A 17551-nucleotide genomic window follows, 5' to 3' on the forward strand; every position below is an offset into this window, starting at 1 on the left:
ACTCCGCCAAGGCTGCCCTTTGGCGCCGATTCTGTTCATAACCTTTATGGACAGAATTTCTAGGTGCAGCCGAAGCGTTGAGGGGGTCCGTTTTGGGGGCCTCAGTATTGCATCCCTGCTTTTTGCAGATGATGTGGTGCTGTTGGCTCCTTCAAACAGGGCTCTCCAACTCTCACTGGAGCGTTTCGCAGCCGAGTGTGAAGCGGTTGGGATGAAAATCAGCACCTCCAAATCTGAAACCATGGTCCTCAGTCGGATAAGGGTGGAGTGCCCCCTCCGGGTCGGGGAGGAGATCTTACCCCAAGTGGAGGAGTTCAAGTATCTTGGGGTCTTGTTCACGAGTGAGGGTAGGAGGGAGCGGGAGATCGACAGGCGGATCGGTGCAGCGTCTGCTGTGATGCGGACGTTGTATCGGTCTGTCGTGGTGAAGAAGGAGCTGAGCCAAAAGGCGAAGCTCTCAATTTACCGGTCGATCTACGTCCCAACCCTCACCTATGGTCACGAGCTATGGGTCGTGACCGAAAGAACGAGATCCCGGATACAAGCGGCTGAAATGAGTTTTCTCCGCAGGGTGTCCGGGCTCTCCCTTAGAGATAAGGTGAGAAGCTCAGTCATCCGGGATGGGCTCCGAGTCGAGCCGCTTCTCCTCCACATCGAGAGGAGCCAGATGAGGTGGCTTGGGCATCTGATTCGGATGCCTCCTGAGCGCCTCCCCGGTGAGGTGTTCCGGTCATGTCCTACCGGGAGGAGACCCCGAGGAAGACCCAGGACACGCTGGAGAGACTATGTCACCCAGCTTGCCTGGGAACGACTCGGGATCCCCCGGGGAGAGCTGGAAGAAGTAGCTAGGGAGAGGGAAGTCTGGGCTTCCCTGCTAAAGCTGTTGCCCCCGCGACCCGGCCCCGGATAAGCGGTAGATGATGGATGGATGGATAATATATTGTGTGTTCTTTGGTTGGCTCGTCACCACCACTGTACCCCCTTTTCCAGCACTTTTGGACGTCAGGGCACCGTAATGGAATCCACTCCACTGAAGGCACACTAATCCCAGCGCTGTCCTCAATTGAAACTCCACAAAAGACCCGGCCTAATAGGGCCGAGAGCACACGAGCGCCGACAATAAAGTCCCTACAGTAATTAATATTAACTACTTAATTCCAAGTACTGTGAGACGTTATTAACATTTATGTACACTCACCAGAAGAACGTTGAACGATACTCCGACGATGTTATACGGGCGGCGAAATCCCGGCGGTACGTAATGCTAACAGCTACGTTAGCCCAGTGCAGTACTCGAGGTCTAAGGAAAGTGACTATGTTTTAGCAACAAGTGATTTTAACCGAAATGCGCATAACACGTTCAAGCCTCTGAGCACACTCACTGCGTAGAATGACTCTCTTTCTCCCGAAACACTTCCTCACAACGGCGAAGAATACGTCCGCTCGCGTTCAGGTCCCGCCAGAAAAAGAGACCGAGATAGGTTGCGCCGCACGCTCGTGACGTCACGAAGGTGAAAAACTGCACCTCTCATTCGCTGACACCCCACTAGTATTTTGTGCCCTGATTCGCTCGGGCCACGGCAATATTCAATTCTGTTTAATTAAATAATTTTTTAACGACGCTACTCTTTTAAGTCAATATAGATTTTGGTTATGTCCGCTCCCCATTGCCTCATGCCATAATCCGGGTTACACCCTCCCCCCCAGAAGGTGTGCACGTCTCGGAACACCTACACGCATGGTTCTCCTTCAGCATTATATCGTGAACAACGCAGCAGTGTGGCTGCAGTGTTTCCGCAATAACCACGCTCAATTCATGAAGAAGAGCTTTCGCAGCAGTTAGCAATGGCCCTCCTAACTGAGCGTACTGTAATCTCTCAGGCGGTTCTCGGTTTCTCTGGGAGCGTCGGACTTGATGACACTCCTTAGCATCATCAAAAAGTGCAACAGGAACTTCTCCGAGGGGAGGGCCTTTGTTCTGGGGTTTTCTATTACTGCCAATTGATTTATCTAGCATAGGTGGGGGTTCGATCGGGGCTCCAGCACTCTCAGACGGGCGGTCGTCCTCTACGTGAATCTGCGGGACTTCTGGCTGAACAATTTCTGGCCCTACCTCAAAGCTTGGAAGTTCACTCAGCTCAAGGGGTTCGCCCATTGATTTATCCACTGTGGTGGGGTCTACTTTCATGTGATGATCAACCATATCTTTTGAGCAAGTCTTGACAGTCTCATTTCTCTCTTCGTCCTGCATCATCTCAGCCACATACTCTCTTGCAGCCTCACCAACCATGGGAGCACTCCGCTCTTTCAACGGAAAATTCTCTGGCACCCCGCCGCTGCTTGGCTGTTGCCACATTCCTGACTGTGTAGGGTTGGTGCTGATAGTTGAAGAACAACCAGGAAATTGAGGCAAATAATAGTGGCAGTACTCCTGATCTTCCGAGGGGGCATCATCATCATTATCATCATCTGGTACCTCATCATTGTCTGAAGTGTCGATTTTGGTTTGGCTTCTCGTCAGCGGCCTCCTGACAGTCTGCCTCTCACATCCTTCATCAGTGCTGGCAGGCAAGAATCCACAGGGCAACAGCAAATCCCAATGTAAAGTCCTCTTTGGACCCTCCTTGCCTTCAGGACGCACTATGTAGACAGGAAGGCCAGCCACTCTTTGAACCACCACCCACACATCGGGCTCCCATCTGTCAGCCAGTTTGTGCTTGCCCCTAATCTTCACATTCTTCACTAGAACACGATCATCTGACACTAGTGTAGATTCTACAACACGTCTATCGAACCGAAGCTTGTTCCGCTTGGCGGTCTTCGACGCATTCGCCATGGCTAGTTTATAGCTCTCCTCCAACCGACCTTTCAGGTCCTGCACATACTGGGAGTGTGATTTCCGAGAAGTACAAGCAGGGAGGTTGAAGGCTAAGTCCACAGGCAGTCTCGGGCGTCTGCCGAACTTGAGTTCATAAGGGCTGAACCCAGTCACATCATTCCGAGTGCAATTGTAAGCGTGCACTAGGGGTTTGACAAAATCTCTCCAATGAGTTTTGTCCTGGTTCTTGAGAGTGCCCAACATCTGCAGAAGAGTGCGATTGAATCTCTCCACAGGATTTCCCCTCGGATGGTAAGGTGTGGTTCTCACCTTTTTGATGCCTGCTATTCGACACAATTCCTGGATAGTGCGTGATTCAAAATCTGGACCTTGGTCACTCAACAGTTTTTCTGGAAAGCCATAATGCAAAAAAATCCTCCCATAAACACTTAGCCACAGTTAGAGCTTTCTGGTTTCGAGTAGGATTGGCCACAGAGTATTTTGTGAAATGATCAGTCAACACCAAGATGTCTTTGATACCGCTTCTGTCAGGATCGACAGATAGGAAATTCATGCAGACCAGTTCCAAGGGCCTTGTCGTCTCGATGTTGACCAATGGTGCAGCTCTCTCAGGCTGGGCTTTGTGACGCACACAGCGTTCACAGGTTTTAAGCTTCTGCTCCACATCTACAATCATCCTAGGCCAATAAAAGCGGGATCTTACCAGATCAAGGGTTCGCTCTAGGCCAAGGTGGCCAATGTCATCATGTAGGCTCCGTAACACTACGTGCCTCAACTCAGTTGGCAAGGCTAACTGATAGACAGTCTGACCCTGCTCCTGTCGGGTTCTGTAGAGCACGCCCTCTCTCAATGCGAGGCGATTCCACTCTCGTAGCCACAACGCCAAAATCGGAAGCTCTTGTCTTGGCCTAGGAGAGGGTTGGCTTCCAGACTCCAGATGCTCAATCACTGTTCTCAAAACAGTGTCATCCCTTTGTTTCCCTGCCAATTCACTCGTGGTAAAGTGAGGGACAACAGGAAGCCCATGAGCACACTCCCGTTGGAAACTCTCGGGAATGACATGAACATCAGTAGTGAGAGATTCCACTAGGGCGTTTGATGCTCCAAAACTTCTCTCCTCTCCATAACACCATTGTACGTCATGTCTTTGACAGATGGCTCGTATTGCCTCAGGCAAAACGTTGTCGAATCCGTCCTGTTCACCCATGTGATTCAAAGTGAATTGTTGGATCCTTTCCGCCTCCTTTCTTGACACAGGGTCATCGTCAAGCTCTGCGGAGGGTAGTCTTGAAAGTCCATCTGCATCTTTTTTCTGACTTCCTGCACGATACTGAATTTTAAACGAGAAAGTGGACAAAGATGACAGCCATCGGTAACCTGCAGCATCTAATTTTGCAGAGGTTAGTATGTAGGTCAAGGGGTTACTATCTGTGATCACGACAAACTCGGCTCCATAAAGATAGTCACTGAATTTAGTGGTGACTGCCCATTTCAAAGCCAAGAATTCCAATTTATGTGCTGGATATCTTGACTCACTTCTCGTCAATCCTCGGCTTGCAAAGGCAATTACTCTCATCTGCCCATCTTGCTCCTGGTACAAAGCCGCACCCAGTCCTGTGGTACTTGCGTCAGTATGGAGGAGGTATGGAAGTTTGGGGTTGGCGAAACCTAAAACAGGGGCACTTGTGAGCTTGCTTATGATGTCGTCAAAAGCTTTTTGACAGGCTGCTGTCCACGTTGTTCCAAAATTATCTTTTAATCGAAAATATGTCATGTCGGCCCTTTGTGGTTTTTCCTTTCCCTGCTTCCTGACTGGTCGGTACTCCGCTGTGAGCTCGTTAAGAGGTTTCACCACATGCGAATAATCCTTCACGAACCTCCGATAATAGCCAGCGAATCCCAGGAAGGACTGCAGCTCCTTTAAGTTTTTAGGCACTGGCCAGGTCTTGAGCGCGCTTATCTTGTCGGGATCGGTCTCAACACCATGTTGCGAGACAATATGCCCAAGGTATTTGACAGATGTCTGGAAGAACTTGCACTTCTCGGGAGACAATTTCAAGCCATATTCTCTCACCCTTTCCAGGACTTTTAATAGCATCATCTCATGTTCTTCAAGCGTGTCAGAAAATACAATAAGGTCGTCAATGAAAACTAGCACCTCTTTCCTGTTCAAGTCAGCCATGCATCGTTCCATGAGTCGTTGAAAGGTACTGGGGGCATTTGTCACTCCCTGTGGCATTCTGTTAAACTCCCAAAATCCAAGGGGACAAACGAACGCCGTTTTCTCCTTGTCCGCCTCCTCCATCTCAATCTGATAATATCCAGATTTCAAGTCCAGAACTGAAAACCATTTTGATCCAGTTAACAAAGAAAAAACCTCTTCAAGATTTGGTAAAGCATAAGCATCTTTGATGGTCTGGGAATTCAACTTCCTGAAATCGATGCAAAGCCTCACCGCACCATTCTTCTTCCGCACAACGACTATGGGCGACGCAAATGGAGAGACTGACTCACGGATGATGCCTGAGTCCAATAATTCCTGCAGATGTTTCCGGACGGCATCCATATCCTGTGGATGGATGGGCCTTGCGCGATGCTTGAATGGAGTATCATCACTCAGTCGAATACGATGCTTCACTTTATTGGTGCAGCCATAGTCTGAGTCATGCAGAGCAAAGACTTCAGGCATAGAACTCAATAATTTCACGACTCTGTCTTTCCAACTGGGCGGCAAAGGGGAATCACCAAAATCGAGGTCAAGCTTCGCGCTGGGGCAAGAGGCGTTCCTCACAGCCTTCTCAGGGCCCACAACCTGCTGAGCGACTTCAGTGGCAGGAGGCAGTAAACTGTCCAAAATTTTACGGGTTCTATGCAGATCAGATAGGGACGGATCAGTCAACAATAAGTCCACATTCACTCTCCAAGTTTCATAGTCTAGCTCATTGTTGGGACGGGGAGTTCTACCTGAGAAGGGTCGAAATCGAAATGAGGATGATGTGGCATCGCTGGATCGCACAACATGCTCAACAACCATTCGTTGCACAGCATGGGGATACACATCTTCTTCGGAGAGAGGACTGCGAGTTGTCGGCAACTTGCCTCTGTCGCCCCGTTCAAAGGGTGGTTGGAGAGGTGACGGGGAAGGTGGGAACACAGTTGGCAGGCTCTTGAATAGTTCGGTCGGTACCGAACCCAGCACCGAAAGAGGGGCTTTTGTCGGACTCATAATAGGCTGGCCCTCTTCATGCCGAGAGCAACTTGGATCTTTCTGGCTATCAGGCTAGGGGTTGCGACTACTACCAATCTCTCTCTGAGCTGGAGACGGTACTCCCTCTTCCCTTCCAACCCTATTCAATTCATCCTGCAGCACCTCTCGGAGCGGTTTTCCACTTTGACCCGCAGTTGATCTCAATTCGTCAAGATAACCTTGCTGTGTGTGGGTGGCCCGGTAGTCCAGTGGTTAGCACGTCGGCTTCACAGTGCAGAGGTACCGGGTTCGGTTCCAGCTCCGGCCTCCCTGTGTGGAGTTTGCATGTTCTCCCCGGGCCTGCGTGGGTTTTCTCCGGGTGCTCCGGTTTCCTCCCACATTCCAAAAATATGCATGGCAGGCTGATTGAACACTCTAAATTGTCCCTAGGTGTGAGTGTGAGCGTGGATGGTTGTTCGTCTATGTGTGCCCTGCGATTGGCTGGCAAACGATTCAGGGTGTCCCCCGCCTACTGCCCGGAGACAGCTGGGATAGGCTCCAGCACCCCCCGCGACCCTAGTGAGGATCAAGCGGTACGGAAGATGAATGAATGAATGAACTTTGCTGTGTGTCCCTAACTGTGGATGTGCACACAGCACCTAGGGCACGTATCTGTAAGTTGACATCTTCGAAATGCGGACTTGAATGTTCAAGAGGCAGTAAAGGCCTGATAGATTGCATCGCGGCACGATTTTTAAACTCTACCACGAAGTGTTGATGGAATTCTGAATTTTTATCGTCGATAAAAATCACTCGCTGAATGGGACCATGACTGGCCAACAACTTCTCGAGGTCCGTATCTAATTCAGTTTGGGTTAGCCCACTAATAATGACAGAATTTGAAATGTTCACACCAGCATCAATGATTTTATCCATTTCCTTGTTTCAATGCTTTTACCACCCCTTCAGTCGCTTGGCTCCTGGCTCGCTCGCCAAATTTGTAACAAGGGCTACGTTTGTTTTATAATTGCTGGAGATGATAAAACACTATGGGTAGACAACGGGTTTCTACTTGGACCAGTAAGGGGACACTAGGTTCGATTCACTGGAGCCAATGATGTCACTATTGAGGGGGTGGCATGGGTAAGGAAACAAGACAACAGTTGTAAAAACAATTAACTTTTATATCAAACAGACACAGGACAACAAAATTATTATCACAACAACCACAGTGAAAAAAAGAAAGTAAATAAATACAATTTAGTCTCAACCTCTTAGTTGACCTTTCCCTCAAACAAAATAATTGGTGATCACCTTTCTCAACACCGGTGTGAGTTCTTTTTTTTTCTTTCAATCTGAATGAAATAACTAAACACAAAATGTTCTTGTCAGCTCCTGAAAAAATGCTGAAAAAAGTCCACATCAGGTCCACACGACAAACAACAAAAACAAAGTGACAAAACAAACCAAAAAACAACAAAAAAAGCAAGGCTCATGAGAGCACTTGCCGACGGCTGCCTACTCAGGCGCCATCTTGACTTAAATAAAGATGTATTTTAAGGCTTTTAATACATCTTAACGAGGGGTGGCGATAATTATGAAGAACAAGGACAGCGGATGGAGTTCATTTTGTCTTTTAATCTTCCTCATAGTTCTCGCTCGCTCGCCGTGACCCACTAAACCGTCCCCTTTGCTCATGCTTATTTGTCCTTCCCCAGGTATAGAGCTCCAGAGCTCCTCCTTGGAAGCAAAACCCAGACCACAGCTCTAGATATGTGGTGAGACTCAATCCACGTTGATACTACTTCATTGGAGGCAGATTGTCTTCCTTGATACATCGAAATAATAATAATAGTGCAATGTAACAGTTAGTGCAATGTTAATTTGCCCGTATTATTGCGCCACAGGGCTGTGGGTTGTATCCTGGCTGAGTTGCTGGCACACAAACCTCTTCTGCCTGGAACATCGGAAATCCAACAGCTTGATTTGATAGTTCAGTTATTGGGAACGCCAAATGAAACCATTTGGCCGGTGAGAGCATGAATTTCTGTAATGATGATAAATGATTGTAAGCCACTGTGTCTCTATTGGGAGAAAGGTTGCCAAGCACTGCAAGAGCCAAATTAACTGTGATTCTATTTTGTGCCAAACCAACCCGTCAGTGCTTCCACTTGTTTGCTTCATTTGTTATGTTTGGGTAGATGCCGTATTTTCCGCACTAAAAGGCACACCTAAAGGCCTTCGATTTTCTTAAAAGCTCACAGGGTGCCTTAAAATTCGATGCGCCTTGTACGCACAATAGAACCACAGTACGGTAATATGTCAACCCCACAATGGCTCCTTGCTAGAGACATGCTTACAACGCAGAGTTCAAACTTAAGGCGATCGGGTTACGCAGTTGAACACGGAAAGAGCAGCGGCAAGACAGTTCAACGTTAACGAGTCAGTTATAACTTGCTGTTGGTTAAGTGAACTGTGTCGCTGATTTTTTTTAAAAGTTTTACTGACATCTGATTGTCACTATAAATCAGGGTGTAATTTTGTGTAGTGTTCTGTTGACATTCCTTTGAGCGTAGCTAGTGGATGCATTGTAGATTGCGTCTTATAATGCGATGCGTCCAATATATGAAAAACATTACAAAATAGGCCATTCATTGAAGGTGCCTCATAATCCAGTGCACCATTTTGTGTGGAAAATAAGTTAATATGTTAAAAATTAAGAATTAATGACACACATTCCCACTGTCCAACTCTATCCTTACTCACAAATTTGAACAAATGTTGTCTTGCCAAATTAATGGCCTCCGACTGCTATTTGAGGATATGGCATTTGCGATTGTTCTTGTTCTATTGATAAATTTCCATGCAAATGTTTTTTGTTGCAAATATGTTGCTTTTTTTTTTGACTGCGATGAACTCTCCGAGTAATTACGTTAATTTTAAACTCAAGAATTTGTGTCTTACACAGGGGTTTTCTGATCTGCCTCTCATTGGGCAGTATAGTCTGAGGAAGCAGCCTTACAATAACCTCAAGAATAAATTCACTTGGTTGTCTGAAGCTGGACACAGGTTGCTCAACCTGCTCTTCATGTACAATCCACAGCGCAGGTATGCGCACACACGCACACACACACACACACGCACACGCACACACACACACACACACACACACACACAAATCTCTGCAGGCAACCCACCTGACAGAACTGACACCGATTTGATGACCTCGTGTATACAAGAATATTATTCAAGTCCTTGCTTGCATACACATTGTATTATTCCATATCTGTAAATAATTTATTTACTGAACCGCTTTATCCTCACTGGGGTCGCGGGGGGTGCGGAGGGGGGGGTTTGCTGGAGCCTATCAAATGTATTTGGCGGAGGGGTTTTATACAGTTCATCATGAATGCTGCCCACCATGTTTCAAAATTTTATTCCCGTTATTTTTCTTCAAAGTATCCATTTACAACAAGGTTTGCAATTTTTTTTCCAAATCTGCTTGAACCCTTCAAGACCCTTCAATTTCCAGTATGTAGGCACTCCTCTTGTAAAAATAGTTTCATCGTGGGAAGTCATGGCTGCCCATTCGCTGCGCGTTCAGATGTACGTTTTGTCAATTTGTTACTGATTCCCCTGTCTTCAGCTGCTTCTTTCACTTGTTGGCGGGTTCTGTTTATTTCAACTTGCAAATCAATGGTACAATAGATGATGATGATTCTTTTACTCCAAAGTAGATTTTTGGTCAAGCTTTTTCAAGAATGTTTCACAAAAACACGCCCCTCCTCCATTTAAAAAAACCCTGGCCCCACCCCCAAAAAGATACTTTTTTAAAACTTTTTTTTTTTTACATGAGAGGAGCTCGTATGTTACTCTGAGGCAAATGATTCCAAATAAAAGGTATTACAGTAATCCATTCCAATGATGAGTTACATTTTTAGGAGTCTATCCCAGTTTCTTTGGAGGGAACGACGGTCATCTTTAAAAATGGAAGCCGCCGGGATGTTAGGCTATGCAAGATCCGCTAAATATTTTCTAATATCTGAGATGTCAGGCTCATCAAAAATCGCAGTGGTGTTTATTCAGTCGCTTAATAACCATTTTCAACCGGCTCATGGACTAAGTGTAAGGGGTACATTTGCATAACAATGTTAGGAGTAAAAGTACAAAGTAGGCAAAAAAAAAACCAACCCCCCGACTCCGCTAAAGTATGGACACCCCAAATTTCTACTCAGGGTAACAAGTATTGGTTACCTTTTAGACTCCCTCTGTCAAAAATCACAAAATCACCAGTCCATGAGGAGGTTTGCTCCCTTGTTAAAAAAAATCTGATCACAGACACGACACAGCAGCGAGAGTTAGCCCTGACTAACCCTCCCGCTCTTACAAGCTCGCAAATCACTTGCGCTGACCTGCTCTCATGTGAGCTGCCACAGACGGCTCAAACTATAATCGATGTTTTTCCGAAAGAGCCACGGCCTTCCAGTTTGTTGCCATTACTAAGCCTGTTAATCATACAGTTTCTCCCTGCCTCCATATGCCGATGAGCACATCAAGGACACGATTACATCGAGCACGAGGCAAAACAACCCTCAAGTTCCAAGTTTGTTGTGCGTCTTGGAACTTAATCTGACATTGCTGTCCATGCGACAACAGTCACTATGTCAATCTACTGTTTGGACTCTAACGTGGTGTGTTTTTCTAGAGCTACTGCCAAAGATTGTTTGGAGAGTTCCTACTTCAAGGAGAAACCGCTACGTGAGTAAATGGTCCTTGTATGAAATAATAATAATAATACATTTTATTTATAAGCGCCTTTCAAGACACCCAAGGACAATGAGAGCTTTGCGTCGTTCCCGTCTTCTCATGCTTATCTCATTTTTTTTCTCCCCTCTCCGTCCCGTGCAGCTTGTGAGCCCGACCTGATGCCGACCTTCCCTCACCATCGCAACAAACGTGCTGCTCCTCAGCCGGAGAGCCACTCAAAACGCAGCAAAGTGTAACCAAGATCGAGACCTGAAACAAGCGGCATGCCAGCAGTCTTTTTCCACACGCGTTTTGTTTACATTGCTGCGTAGAATACCCACACTGAAACGTTTTGCCTTCAATAAACATGAAGTGGGGATGTTCTGCTCACTGCCAACTATGGCCTCTCTTTACTCTGCTACACACAACTTGTCATTCAATGACACAATTAGGAGCAATCACATTCTTGCAACTTGCAACAATTGAATCCTTTCATGCACCCTGTAACCTGATAACATGGTAAGCTGTCCACTGTCGTAACCGCTGTCCCTGTAGGGCAGGCATGTCCAAAGTCCGGCCCGGGGGCCAAATGCGGCCCGCGGTCGAATTTCATCCGGCCCTCGGCCCCTGTCATAAAATCAGTGCCGTCTGGCCCGCAGGTTGGGCGCAATGGAACACGTGTTGCATTGACTGAGGTCTCGTAGACTGGTGAGTGATGTTTCATAGAGTACTGCTTCCCTCTAGTGGCTAAATGAGTAATAGCATTCACTAAATGAGTAATAGCATTTAGACACTAGAGGGCATCACTCACGAGTTAACAAGACATCACTCCATGTTTATATTGACTGATATGTCATATTTCAAATGATCCTTGCAGTTGTGGATATGTGTATTGCTTGTTCATTTCCCTGTTGTTCGAGTCAAAGGTTTTGTGACTATTGAAAAGTCATGGTGATACATTTTATGTTTCAAATCAATCAATTTGCACTCAGGAGACTTCTGTTTAGGAAAAAGTCAAGTGAATAAGCAGTTGCATGTGATATACCTGTTTCAAATGAACCAAAAGAAATTCTTAAGATTGTTGAAATTAAAATAAAAATGGAAATGTGAAACAGACTGGCTTACTAAAATGTGTTGAACAATATTGTTGTTCAATGTAAAGAACGTCAGCCAAGGTCGGCCCCCCGACATTTTACCACATAAAATCTGGCCCCCTTGGCAAAAAGTGTGGACACCCCTGCTGTAGGATGTTAATCACGGCTATGCGGCGAGCTAACAGTTTCGTTGAGGCTTTGAGCTGAAGATAAATATGCCATTCCGTGGCACCTCCCTCCTTGTAGGCGCAATGCTTGGAATTGTGTCCACTCACCTCATTCTCCCAGGTTTTCTTTTTTTTATTATTATTATTTTTTAATATCACTGTACATGGAGACTCGTCAGGGTTCTTCCTCTGTTGGCCATTGTCATTTTGTCTGTTGGACCGGTTGGACTGTAAAGTCAATTCCATTGCTCTGTACTTGTACATGTGCAATTTACATTGTATTCCAACAGACTTGTTTGATCTGTACAATGTGTATGAAGGGGACTTAAAAAGTACACAGTTGTTTGGATATTCCATGAAAGTCCCAAACATTTCTTTGGAATTACGGCACTTGACTGAAACAGTTTCTAAAATTTGCAGATTTGGTCTTTGTCTAATTGGAACTGAAATATTTCTTTTCAACACCACATGTAATGCATAAGGGCGGCCCGGTAGTCCAGTGGTTAGCACGTCGGCTTCACAGTGCAGAGGTACCGGGTTCGATTCCAGCTCCGGCCTCCCTGTGTGGAGTTTGCATGTTCTCCCCGGGCCTGCGTGGGTTTTCTCCCACATTCCAAAAATATGCATGGCAGGCTGATTGAACACTCTAAATTGTCCCTAGGTTTGAGTGTGAGTGCGAATGGTTGTTCGTCTCTGTGTGATTGGCTGGCAACCGATTCAGGGTGTCCCCCGCCTACTGCCCGGAGACAGCTGGGATAGGCTCCAGCATCCCCCGCGACCCTAGTGAGGATCAAGCGGTTAGGAAGATGAATGACTGAATGAATGTAATGCATAAATTTGGGGATTTCTTCCAACCGGTTCCCCATGCACACAACAGAGCACATGCTTCTGTCACACGAACAGCACAGCAACACACGACTACTTGGTTCAATTAAAACAAATGCGTGTGGGGTGAAATCTTACGACAAAATATGTTCATTGTGTTTTAACATGCACTTTGTATAAATTAGCAATAGGCATTTGACCAAATATCCAATCTCGCTGAATGTTCTAAACCAGTTTCAATTCCGTTGTATTGAACATGTGATGGACTATATCCCGAGCAAAAACCTGCGAGGGCACAGATGTCACTCGACTTTTCATGGTTGCCGTTGTTCGACCACAAACGAGCTGAGTGAAACAAAACTTTTTTAATTGTCTAAAAAAATTACCCAAAATGCCAAGCTATTCTAAATTTCTTTAACACGCATGGAGGGCGTATTCAATACAGTAATCCCTCGCTACTTCGCGGTTCGTTTATCGCAGGTTCAATGCATCGCAGATTTTTTCAAACATATAAAAAAATATATATATACCTGTATATTTTTTTACATATACATGGAGTACAGTACTGTACATGTTGCTCTATGTGACTCCCTATTGATTTGCAGCTTCTCGTGGACCGTTTGCAGACTTTATTTTTTTAACCTGTTTATGTTAATTGGACGCTACTTCGCGGATTTTCGTTTATCGCGGGTGTATTTGGTCCCCATTAACCGCGATAAACGAGGGATTACTGTACTTTCTTTCAATTTGTACAATCTGAACTTCCAGATTAATAGGTACAATATTCACTGCAGGTTTTCCTGCAATAGATAGCTGATATTCTACCTTCTACCTATTCTTGCTGCTGGAGGCTGTAAATTTCCCCAGTGTGGGACAAATAAAGGATATCTTATCTGATCTTATATTCACAAGTCTATAATCGAATACCGGTACTTGTTCTTGATGACACAGACTCTGCCAAAGTGTCCATTCCACTGAAAAGGTCTTTATTTATGCACCTTGAATTAGTAGTAATGTTCACGGGGCCCTTCGGTGAGTTGCACTTTCACATGAATACAATGACGCACTCACAGCATACCAAGTCCATCACTTACAGATAGACTGTAAGATACAGATGCAGTGTCTTAATTTGAATCATGAGCAGAAACTGCTAGAAAGATATGCTTGAACAATCTCCTTTGACTTGAGTAAAATATTTTGAGGAAAGAAACTTGTGGGTGCTAAATCATCGACAAATGGGCATCGCCTGTGTTGACTACGAGAATAAAAATTGCAACCAATTTACACCCTGGCATGCCAAGAGCCTGTGTCATGAACCATACAGTGTTTCTGAATGTTTAAATGGTCAATAACAGCTTTTAGGCATTTGCCCATGTGTAATTTCAACTAAGAGACAGATTGATGTTTAGTACCAATTAATATTCAAAAGTCCCCCGTTAAGGGTAAAATGCCTGATACACATTGCTGCATTAGAGGCAGCAATAATCTACAAAATGACACTCAAAACAAGTAACTCTAAATAACAACAAGGTGGGTGCATTAAGACAGAGACATTAAATAAAACACGTTGTCAATCTCCTTCAATCCAAAAGCAATGTGAACCACAGCACAACAAAATGTCCAATCCTTCAGTTACCCCTTGTCACCTGGGTTGTGCTGTAGCGGCAGCCTTTTAATGATGCATCATCTAAAATAGGGAGTCGTGCCGAGTTTTCTCTTTGCGGTATTTGGTCAGCAATCTCCAGAATTCGAAACGGGTCGAGTGGATGATTCTTCTGGGTGAAAACCGTTGCAAGTCTTGGAATCCAATAGAGGCAATGAACCAAGTGTAGTATGGTGATATAAGGCTAGGAGGGGGGCAGGGATGGGGGCGTTGGGGCGGGTACAATGATGAGAATGGTATTTGTTTGATAGACTGGTATGTTTGCTAGGAGCAGTTTCACTCATTTAAGATGGGGGGAATCTTTCACTCAGCCCTCCATCCCAAAGTCCTCTGTGAACTTCTTGACCTTGAGCAGATCTTCAGTGTTGACTGTTGGGCGAGTGGTGGAAAGGGACCGCAGCATGTCCGACTGTAAGTGGAAAGAAGAAAAACATGACTCTGTCTTGATGTTCTTTCTATTCACACGCTCATCCTGAGCCCACGTGATGTGTGTGCACTCGCGATGCTCCTATCTATTGGCCACCGATCATGATCGAGCGATTTTTGCGGAGATGCGCGTGATCGACCAATGCCGATCACAAAGAAGGACCAACTTCACACAGGTCGTGAAGTGACGCGCTTCAGCGTAAATCATGCGTAGGTCTCCTCCCTCATACAATTGTGGCTTTTTCAAGGTGACTCCTGTATTGATAATTCCTGAAATGTGTACAGAGCTCACCATGCAGACTATTGGCTCTAGCAACTTATCGCTCGGCACATCCATCCAGGTCATCTCTAGGGCAGCAGGGTCACCAGGTGAACAAGGCGTCAAGAGGTCATCCACCATGACCTGATTGTTGCTGCGGGACGGGCCGCTAATCTGTAGGACAAGAAACAGCAGTGTTTCACAATGTGGCAAGTGAAAAGAATTCTAGGTTCTACATGTACAAGCAGCCGAAATCTCCTCGACTCTAAAGAACATATTTGTCATAAACATTGTACCACCTGTAGTGCAGAGGCGATTGCTCCAAGACTGGAAGGGAAGCTGAACTTCCCCTAAAATGTCCAAAAATAAGTGATCAAAGAAATGTGTGTACATACAATTATGTGTACATGTAATTAGTGATGTGCTCCACGGGTCGAAACCCTGAAGCGCGTGCCGAGTAATCTAGATGAATGGTTCATGAATGGAGAGTCAAAGCGCGTGTTGATGATGTCAGTGGTGACGTTTGAAGCCCCGCGAAGGGGGTGTACCACATGTCTGATTCAGAAATGATACGATAGGTTCGAGTGTTGTTCGAAATAAAAGCAGCAAAGAAACGCTATGGATTCCCCTTCCTACCAACTTGCTATCACATATCTATGCACCCTTGCTTCATCAGTACCATGTGAAAGAATTTGTTCAAAAGCAGGTGAAATTCTCTGAAAAAAAGTAACTGCCTGAGTCCAAAAACGTTGGATAAAATATTTTGTTTTTAAATAAAAATGAATAAGCACTTTATTTTACCTCCTTATTTCACATTTTCACTTGTTACTTAAGCACAAACATAGACAAAGTAACAGAGTACAATTCATGTAAAAACACTCCTCAAATACACATTATGTGTTCAGAGCATGATTTACACCCCACCATTTTATTGCATGCACCAAGCATTTTTTTCTGTCTTCTTTCTACCTACATTCTTGCTGCTGGAGGCTGTAAATTTCCCCAGTGTGGGACAAATAAAGGATATCTTATCTTATCTTATCTTAAGCATGTTATACATTTTCCTGTCCACATGATGGCGTAGTCGAGGAAATGATTCATCTTGACGCCCCGAAGCGTGTGTGAAATATTTCCCTGCAGGGCTTCACTGCTTTGTGGGGCTTCGTTTTGCCATCACTACATGTCATTGACTAAATATGCACTACAACGTGCTCAACTTTTTTCTGAATCAGCTTCTTATTACTGGTTACGATGCAACTCTCTTCTCATTCATTCCCGGAGCTTCACTGCGCTCTAAACTGTGTGGACGCTGGGCGTCTCGAGAATAGTCCCAATGCATTAAAACGGGACGAGTCATTGGTTTTGTCCCGCCCATCGGACACTCAGCGTCTCTGGGAGTCTATGGACAGTGGGTGTTATCGGCTGACCCGGACACTCAGCTTTTCTGCATGATGATTGGATGATCTGTCTGAGGCTGAATCTCTTTTTGATTAACAGCGAAACGAGCCAATCTTTTGGTGAAGGAATCTGTGGGAGCATTTTTCAATTCTCATTCTGTTCTAAGTTGAACTGGAGACTTCTCATCATTTTAGCGACACTCTTTGTTGAAAACGACTAGCAGCAAATTAATCTTTTATTTCTGGTGGGTTTTATTGTAGTTGCTGTAGTTGTAGGAAACTAGTTAAGACCCTGGAAAAGACGGCTTGTTGGTATGACAGGGTCACAGTTAATTTTCTTGAAAAGGAACGGAGAGGAGAATTCACGTATCACTAAACGGACACATTTTATGATGTTGGCCAAAATTGAGCTTGCCCTCCTTGACAGACCAGCATCCGCCAATGCCATAGTGCTTGGATGCCAGAGTATGACAAAGACGAGCCATGTCATGCCTTTTACCTTCGCTGTTGCATACTGTGGACTTAATTGGCACAGGCTTGCGGTAAAAACTGATGAGTTCAAGCAACTTTTTACTGCACTATAAACATCCCGCAGAAGAGCCGTTCGGCTTCTTGACCACCAAGCTTCACAATTTTTCTGGGGGAAACGGTGTAATATACGTGTTTGTTGAGTGTAAGGTAGGTTTTTCTTGTCTCACCTTTTTAAAGTGTGTTGCAGACTGGACTTTCCGAACAGGCTGCATGAGGGCATCCCGTACGATGATGCTGATGTCAGCACCAGAGTAGCCGTCTGTTTTGTGAGCAAGCTGCCGCAAGTCACCCTCGCTCAGGCTGTGAGGCGTGTTGCCCAGGTGGAGACGAAACATCTGAGCCCGGGCCGGCTCCTCCGGCAGAGCGATGTAGATGCGCTTTTCAAATCTGTTCAACAGACACAAGTCCCGATCAATC

At 45.5% G+C, this 17551-nt stretch overlaps 2 protein-coding genes and 2 long non-coding RNA genes across 5 annotated transcripts in view; 1 reads left to right on the forward strand and 3 right to left on the reverse strand.

Annotated features, from left to right (window-relative positions):
- Nucleotides 1-11169, forward strand: part of cdk10 (cyclin-dependent kinase 10) — a 29173-nt gene extending 18004 nt beyond the window's left edge. Inside the window, exons 9-13 of the mRNA XM_052060949.1 lie at nt 7745-7804; nt 7934-8057; nt 8995-9134; nt 10732-10784; nt 10935-11169. Of these exons, the coding sequence (XP_051916909.1) occupies nt 7745-7804; nt 7934-8057; nt 8995-9134; nt 10732-10784; nt 10935-11029 (472 nt within the window). The 3' untranslated portion in view covers nt 11030-11169. The remainder of the gene's footprint in view (nt 1-7744; nt 7805-7933; nt 8058-8994; nt 9135-10731; nt 10785-10934) is intronic.
- Nucleotides 1-17551, reverse strand: part of LOC127597785 (uncharacterized) — a 151558-nt gene that overhangs the window by 30704 nt on the left and 103303 nt on the right. The window lies entirely within an intron of this gene.
- LOC127597791 (uncharacterized) lies at nt 1049-1801 on the reverse strand. The gene is made up of 3 exons (XR_007961755.1): nt 1383-1801; nt 1199-1300; nt 1049-1087 (listed from the first exon to the last, which is right to left on the reverse strand). It is a non-coding gene; the product is annotated as an uncharacterized LOC127597791 (long non-coding RNA).
- vps4a (vacuolar protein sorting 4 homolog A) overlaps nt 13824-17551 on the reverse strand; it is a 29198-nt gene continuing 25470 nt past the window's right edge. For both annotated transcript variants that reach the window (XM_052060939.1, XM_052060938.1), the window contains 3 exons: nt 17302-17521; nt 15240-15380; nt 13824-14930 (listed from right to left, as the gene is read on the reverse strand). In XM_052060939.1, coding sequence (XP_051916899.1) covers nt 14829-14930; nt 15240-15380; nt 17302-17521 — 463 coding nt within the window. In that variant the 3' untranslated portion in view covers nt 13824-14828. The remainder of the gene's footprint in view (nt 14931-15239; nt 15381-17301; nt 17522-17551) is intronic.

The sequence above is a fragment of the Hippocampus zosterae genome, chromosome 3 (genome assembly GCF_025434085.1).
Source record: "Hippocampus zosterae strain Florida chromosome 3, ASM2543408v3, whole genome shotgun sequence".
NCBI lineage: Eukaryota > Metazoa > Chordata > Actinopteri > Syngnathiformes > Syngnathidae > Hippocampus > Hippocampus zosterae.